The sequence below is a fragment of the Heterodontus francisci genome, chromosome 26 (genome assembly GCF_036365525.1).
Source record: "Heterodontus francisci isolate sHetFra1 chromosome 26, sHetFra1.hap1, whole genome shotgun sequence".
In the NCBI taxonomy this organism is placed as follows: domain Eukaryota; kingdom Metazoa; phylum Chordata; class Chondrichthyes; order Heterodontiformes; family Heterodontidae; genus Heterodontus; species Heterodontus francisci.
The window spans coordinates 20,326,248-20,334,438 of NC_090396.1; the positions used below are offsets into that span (position 1 = coordinate 20,326,248).

At 44.9% G+C, this 8,191-nt stretch overlaps 1 protein-coding gene across 3 annotated transcripts in view; it reads right to left on the reverse strand.

Annotated features, from left to right (window-relative positions):
• Nucleotides 1-4,736, reverse strand: part of LOC137384537 (transient receptor potential cation channel subfamily V member 5-like) — a 53,527-nt gene extending 48,791 nt beyond the window's left edge. For 2 of the 3 annotated variants that reach the window (XM_068058680.1, XM_068058679.1), the window contains exons 1-2: nt 4,119-4,736; nt 844-941 (exon numbers count right to left, since the gene is read on the reverse strand). In XM_068058680.1, coding sequence (XP_067914781.1) covers nt 844-941; nt 4,119-4,249 — 229 coding nt within the window. In that variant the 5' untranslated portion in view covers nt 4,250-4,736. The remainder of the gene's footprint in view (nt 1-843; nt 942-4,118) is intronic. The other variant, XM_068058681.1, reaches the window with a different exon arrangement.
• Between the last annotated feature and the right edge of the window lie 3,455 nt (nt 4,737-8,191).

Consider the following 8,191-nt stretch of genomic DNA (forward strand, 5'->3'; position numbering starts at 1 on the left):
TTAACCATCAAGCCGGAGGCTCCATTCAATGGGGAAGGCGCCGCGTTAATAAATGCCTGCAACTGCAGCACTGCCCCTTACTGTGTGGGGCTTACCCCTCCTGGCCAATGGCCCTAACCCTTTTGACCTTTCTCATATCCCCCATTTGTGGCCAGCGCCTGGGAATCTAGCGCCCTCGCGTCGCCCTACATAATTCAGCAGCGCCTACCTCTGACAGTGAGGCTGCTGATCTTTCAGTGCTGGATGCCATCCTATTGGCCCTCCAAACTCAAGAGCCCACCCACTGTCCTTAACTGGATGGGGCTCCAGAAGGCAGCCATTTAATTAGCCGCCTCCTCCAGAATCTCCCTCAGGGTCCTACCACCGGCATTTCCAGGTTCCCGACCCGCATTTCATCCTGACGGTGGGATCTGGACCCTGGAACAAAGGTTCTGCCCCCCCCAGAGAGAATGTTTTTACTTGTGGGGCAGAGCAAAACTAAAGGCCATCAATATAAGATAGTCACCACGAAATCAAATAAGGAATTCAAATGGAACTTTGTTACCCAGAGAGCGGTGTGAATGTGGAGCTCGCTACCACGGGAGTAGTTGAAGTAAATAATATAAATGCATTTAGGGAAGACTGAATAAGCATACGAGGGAGAAGAGAATATAGGATTATGCTGATAGATGAGGAAAAACGGGAGGGGGCTCAAGTGGAGCATAAATGCCAGCATGAACTGGTTGGGCTGAATGACCAGTTTCTGTGCTTTTTTTCCTATACAATCCTCTGTAACAGTCTTCAAACAAAATGAAAATGTTAAACCATTCAGTTCTTTTCCAAACATAAAATGCAGGCTCTCACCTGTTTCAAGAGGGTCTACGGAGGGAGACTCGAGGAGTTTTTTGATGGCATGGACATCATTTGCTCTTGCAGCTAGAAACAGAGGTGTTTCCATGATCCTGTAGGGGGAGAATCCCAAAGATCAGAGTGAGGGCATTGATGGCAAAGATGAAGGATTCAAAAAGTGAGGCTATTGATTGTCACACCAATGTGGACGAGCCTCACTCGTCCATCCTTCTTAACGTTCCCCAGACTTGCTACATTGTGTTAGGACTGGTGAACAATCCTCTCAGAGAATCATAGAATCTTACAGCACAGAAGAAGGCCATTCAGCCATTGTGCCTGTGCCAGCTCATTGAAAGAGCTATACAATTAATCCCACTCCCCTTGCTCCTTCCCCATGGCCCTTCAAATGCTTCCTTTTCAAGGATATACCCAATTCACTTTTGAAAGTTACTATTGGATCGGTTTCTTCCACAATTTCAGCCTGCACTTTCCAAATCCTAAGAACTTTCTGCATAAAGAAAATTCTCCTCATCTCCCTCTCTGGTTCTTTATCAGTTATCTTGCAGATGCATCAAAACATGTTCACTTGTGACATTCTGAGGGTGAATCAGCACAGCAGGTCACCAGCTGAGAATGCTACAACTCACAAAGCTATATTTAACCTAATCTCATTTTATGCAAATTTGATAACATTATGTCTCTTCCCAGCTAGATCACGTGTAAAATTATCACCTATTCATCTCAACAGGCCTTTGAACATTGGCTGGCTTTAATCTGTGGTCAGAGGGCTCTGAGGGTCATACGTGATCAGTGAAAATGATCAAAAGTACAGTTTCTTCATCATGCCCAATGTCAGGACACAGTGCCTGCTGTTGCCATTTAAAAGTGAGTGTAAAACAATCCCATGGACAGCGAGCTGAGTAAATACATCATTAAATAAGTCTCCAGACGAGTGCTGAGTTAGCTGAACTCTGCTGGGCAGTAATAGGGATACTACAAGCACTGTCTCAGCTGTCAGGCCAGAGAGATAGCAGCATACACAGATCGACATTAAATAGAAACACAGATAGAGAGACAGATACATACATATACAGACAGGATAGACAGTGAATGGAAACATTGGTAGATAAAGATATATTACATAAATAGAAGGATGGCTAACAATAGATGTGTAGAGACAGATGAACAGCAATTAGATACAGAGACAGATACACACATATAGAGGGATAGAGATATGCAGAGACAGAGACAGATACATATAGATAAACAGTCAGTAAATAGATTCATAGATAGATGGATTGATAGATGAGTGGATAGATAGATAGATACAGGCAGATAGATAAATAGATAGATGTCAAATCGGTGTTGTCAAAATGCCATTAAATTGGAGTTAGCTGTAGAAAATGCAGTGTAACACTTTCCAAATGTAGTGTCTGAGGTAACTTCCATTCCCAGCCTTACCCCTAACATGGTCAGGGTCATGGTCACGGACAGATAAGAATATGCAGCAGATTTGCTCCACACTGTGATCAGACCCTAAGGAGACTAGTTTCTGTCTGTGTCTATGTGCTCACTCCAACCTCCTGTATGCATCATTTTGTTAAAAAGCAGGTTAAGAACTACATGAGGCTCACGAAGGAAATTTAAAAAGGCTTGCATTGAGAAAGCACTTTTCACAACCTCAGGACATTCTAAAGTGCTTTACAGCCAACAAAATACTTTTGAAATGTAGTCAATTCTGTAATGTAGGAAACATGGCAGCCAAGTTATGCACAGCAAGATCCCACAAATAGCAATGTGATAATGACCAGACTGTTTTTAGTGCTGTTAGTTGAGGGATAAATATTGATCAAGCTATCAAGGAGAATTCCCCTGCTCTTCAAAATGGTGTCATGGGAACATTTACAGCCCATTACACACTTGTTGTACACCCTTCTGTTTCATACCCTCCTGTTACACACCTGCGACACACCCTCCTGTTACATATCCACCATTACATACCTGTTACACACTCATCACACACCCTCCCATTATACATCCATTACACACCCACCCATTACATACCCATTTTACACTTATTACACACTCTCCCCTTACACATCCTCCTGTTATACACCTATTATACACCCACCTGTTACACATTCACCCATTGCACACACATTACACATTTGCCTGTTACACACTGGTTACATACTCACCCATGACATGCCTATTCTACATTCACCTGTTATATACTTGTTTTACACCCACCCATTACATACTCACTCGTCACAAACCATTACACACTCACCTGTTTCACACTTACCCATTACACTCTCACCCATTACATACACATTGTACACTCATCCATTACACAACAGCCCATTACATACCTGTTGTACAACCACCTATTACACATTCATTACACACCTGCCCATTACACACTTGCCTGTTACACACTCGTACATACTCACCTATTACACTCTTCCCTGTTACACACTCAGTACGCACCCACTCATTACATGCTTGCCTGTTACACACTCACCTGTTACACATTTGCCTGTTACACACCATTACACACTCACCCAATACACACTCACCCTGTATGCATTCACCTGTTGCACACTCACCTGTTATACACGCACCTGTTACCATTACACATTCATCCTTACAAACTCACCAATTACATACTCACTCATTACACACTCATCTGTTAAACACTGCTAACCACTCATCCATTACACTACGTTGCACACACACTCCCATTACACACTTGTTACACACTCATTCATTATACACCCATCCGATGTTCCTTCCCAATGACTTTGATGGTCACTCATCAGATGATCCAGTGAGTAGCTGAGGCATTCCTAACAGGACAGGGTCCCCAGGCTCAATTCCAAACCATTGCTAAGTTAGCATTTATATTTCACCCTTCGCAACCTCTGGATGTCTCAAAACTTTTCAGCCAGGGTCTTTTGCTTTAAGGAAGGAGAAATGCACCACCTAAGGATCCCTATTGGGAATGCAGGTCCGCAATGGGCAGGATCAGACTCCAACGCTGTGACCAAACGGATCTTCTTCACGCATGAGCCCGGACAGTAAGTTCAGCGAGGTCATTTAACTATGGTAGGCACCACAACCTATCCCCATTCAGTCAGTGCCTACCCATTTTTCAGCAGGTATTGTGGATATCAATTGGAAATGCGGACTCTGGATGACTTTCTTCCCCTTGCTTAACCCAGAGAAGAATCCCAGTGACCTCCTCAAATGAGGAGGGGATTTTTTGTACAACAGTCATTCTGTCTCACCTCTTGTACTGCAGCATGTGAAGCTCATCGATTCTCTCCTCCCGCGCAATCTCGGGCTGGAGTTTCAACGACAGTTCATTGACACAACTGGAGACGGACCATCTACCACTTCCCAGCAGAAATCCCATCATCCTTCGCTCGTCGCCTCAAGCTCTTTCTTTCTGTAACCAGGAAGATTGGCTGTCGTGAACCAGAAAGGAGAACGATCCCTCTATTCCCAAAATCTGTAAGAGTCCCTTACAGACACATACGTCTTTGAAGTTGGTGAGAATTTGCTGCGAGCCTGCCCCTTCTCAGGGCCCACATACATTCAGCTTGTGACCTGTACCAAATTCACTTCCTGGTTTAACCCTCTCCTGCCTGCTCAGCTGTTTCATTCTTCAATGAATAAAACAAAGAGGCCCCTTGCCCCCCTGCAGAGTAGAATACACCACGATCTTCTGGGGAGGGAGGGAGCAGCCCCAATGCTCAAGATGTGGGGACACCTCTCTATCCTTTGTTTGCTCAAGGACAGGTTTGTGACCATAGCCCCTTTAAGAAGTCATTAAAGGTTGTTGGTGACACAACGGCTGACTTGAGGTGGTCACTGCTCCTAAGGACGTCGTCACGGCAGCCAGAGATTTATTTTCTCTTTTGGCAAACTGTCCTGCTGCAAAGTGATTGGTTGGCAGGGGAACAAGGAAGAAGTGTAGATCTCAGAAGCCTTGCTGCAAAACAGCAGATCATGAGATTGCAAGGCTCTTGACAGCAAGTACAAACAATCAGCAGGGCAATGGATATTTTCATTTTTGTGCACAATGTTTCCGTAACAGTGGGAAAACTTTCAGAAGGACTAGTTGAGGTGAAGAGTTTAGATGAATTTAAGGGGAAGCTAGATAACTACATGGGTGAGAAAAGAACAGAAGGGTACACAGAGAGGGTTAGGTGAAGGGGGTGGGAAGAGGCTTGTGTGGCGCATGAACAGCAGCATGAACCAGCTGGGCCGAATGGCCTGTTTCAGTGCTGTACATTTTATGTAGCCAATGTCTCATTTGTTTAACACAGCTCCCAACCCAGTTCCCCCACATCCCGGTGAAGGCACTGAGTCTCACTGGGGTACAGTTCCATGGGCTAGTATACTCAGCAACTCCCCGAACCTGTCCGAGTACCCGCTCTTCATGCAATAGCCTAGACTCCCACGGTCAGCAGAGCCCAATCAGTCCTCACAGGTCCACATCCAGCAGAGGCCATTGAATGGGTATCGCGAGCTGGAGTCCCATACGTCTGGAGTTTAGTAGTGACCATCCCCTTCCTGTTACCCTGGCTTAGATCAGCTAGCTCTACAACTTGAATTTGTATAGAAGCTTTAACATAGTAAAATGTCCCAAGGCACTTCACAGGACTGTTATCAAACAACATTTGACACTAAGCCAGTTATTAGGGCAGATGACCAAAAGCTTGGTGAGAGAGATAAGTTTAGTTTAGAGATACAGCACTGAAACAGGCCCTTCGGCCCACCGAGTCTGTGCCGACCATCAACCACCCATTTATACTAATCCTACACTAATTCCATATTCCTACCACATCCCCACCTGTCCCTATATTTCCATACCACCTACCTATACTAGTGACAATTTATAATGGCCAATTTACCTACCAACCTGCAAGTCTTTTGGTTTGTGGGAGGAAACCGGAGCACCCGGAGGAAACCCACGCAGACACAGGGAGAACTTGCAAACTCCACACAGGCAGCACCCAGAATTGAACCCGGGTCGCTGGAGCTGTGAGGCTGCGGTGCTAACCACTGCGCCACTGTGCCGCCCATAAGGTTTAAAGGAGTGTCTAAAAGGAGGAAAAAGTGGTAGAGAGGTTTAGGGAGGGAATTCCAGAGCTTAGGGCCTACGGAGCTGAAGGCTTGGCCGCAAATGGTACAGGGATTAAAATCAGGAATGGGCAAGAGGCCTGACTTGGAGGAGCACAGAGGTGAGCACTTTTAAATCAGGGTGTTGCTCAACCGGGAATAAGCGTAGGTCAGCAAGCACAGGGGTAGTGGGTGAACAGGACTTGGGGCGAGTCAGGATATGGGTAGCAGAGGTTTGGGACAAAGCAGAAATTAAAAGTGGGGCCTTTCTATCTAAGTAGCTCAGCATCACTCCATTGCATGGCACTTGAAACCTGAAGGATAAATGTCTCCACCTCACGCTTTACACAAGTATCAAATGCTGCCATTCAGCTTACATCTTAGAAAGTTCAGGAACCCTCTGTTAAAGAACTGGATTACCCAGTCCAAATGGGACCAGGGCAGCCTGGGCTTAACTGTCTCCCTTTCCAGATGTTTGGAGATTTGAAAGAGGAAAAAAGGGAAGAAAGTGCTGATAGGATTGCCAACCCTCCAAGAATGTCCTCACGTCTCCAGGAATCGCAGATTAGTCAGGAGAAAAATAATTATATGAATGTTATAAATTTGGTTTTTTTCATGTTATAGAGTCATAGAGCCATTACGGCACAGAAGGAGGCCATTTGGCCCATTGAGCCTATGTCGGCTCTCGGTAGAGCAATCCAGTCAGTCCCATTCTCCCACTTTATCCCACAGCCCTGCAAGTTTATTTCCCCTGTGATGGAAACCACACCTGCCAAATGGAAACATATTAATTTTGTCATAGGGAACACTATTTGAAAGCTTACTGGACATTGAAAATAATTTGTTTAAAAAGACACAGAGCAGTGGCTGAAAACATGGCTGCACATTTGCATTCTGAGAGACAGTTGCACAGAGAGACAATGGAAGCGCTCCCTGACCCAATTAGCCAGATGGGTTTTGTCAATAGTGATGATCAGAAGACATTGAGAATCTTTGTCTGTATAAGAGCCAGCCACTGGGTGTGTCTAGGAAGCTTTGAAGAAACAACAAATCTCGCAGGCGATGCTGTGTCAAACAAAGAGCTAATCACATGACTAAGCTGCTGGTCAATCTGGGAATTGATTGAATTGTGCTCGCAGTAAAGTTTTTGGGCAGACTTATTTTGAAGACCAAAAGAGAGCAAGGTCTCTCTCTCTCTGTCTCTCTCTCTCACGTAAAGTTCCAGGGACCCACGGAAGGAACTTAAACCTCAAGACAGAAGACCCCTGCAGCCTTCCGGTACCAGCGAAACAAGTTTGAAAGTGTGCACTGGGCCCCGACGAGAACGGCAACACTTAACTGCAATCAAAGACTTGACATCCAACCCAAAACCAGTAACTGAATTCCATCTACTACTTCAAACCTTCCCCCTTTAATTCTTTCTCCTCCTCTGTCTCTATTTGTGCATGTGTTTATTGCATTTGCATGCTAGCATGGTTGCGTTGCATATTCTTAGTAGTTTTAACTGAGTTAGAGTTTTAAGGTGAATAAACTTATGCCTTTCTTGTTTAAACCTGAGAAAACATGTCTGGTTGATTCCTTTACAATTACCATTAGACAGCCTCGAGCTAGGACTCACTAAGGGGAAGCTAAAAACACTGTGTATAGTTAAACCCTCTCCCCTTTCGCCAAACCAGGAAAAGGCTGAGAGGGGAGCCATAGACCTCTTCCTTACCTGGTCACAATATCTTCAATTTCCCATCCAAATTCCTTTTGATCATTTTTGTTTATCAGTTATAAGAATATTGGAGATGGGTAAAAAAAGATTGTTTGACTGACAGTCAAGTACCATTCAATCTGGTAATGATGAAAGGTCATGAATCAGAAACATTAATGATTTTAACACACTCACGCAGTGTTAAAATTGAGCCCAATGTTAACTCTGTTTCTCTCTCCACAGACAGTGCCACATCTGCCGAGTGATTCCAGCATTTCCAGTTTATATTTCAGTTAATGGAGAATCTATTCACTTTCCAATTAGCTTGGGAAGACGCCGCCTGGCAAGGCTGGACGTTGCCATGTAACCAATAGCGGGAGGCATGGGCGCAGGCCTTCTGGAGGGGCAAGGTCACATGATGGAACCATCCAGAAAATGTCCAACCAGAGTGAGTGAGCCAAAATGCTGGGAACCTGACAGGCATTCCCAGCAGGCCTGTGGGCATCAGAAAAAGAATTTTAAGAGGTTCAGATGTGA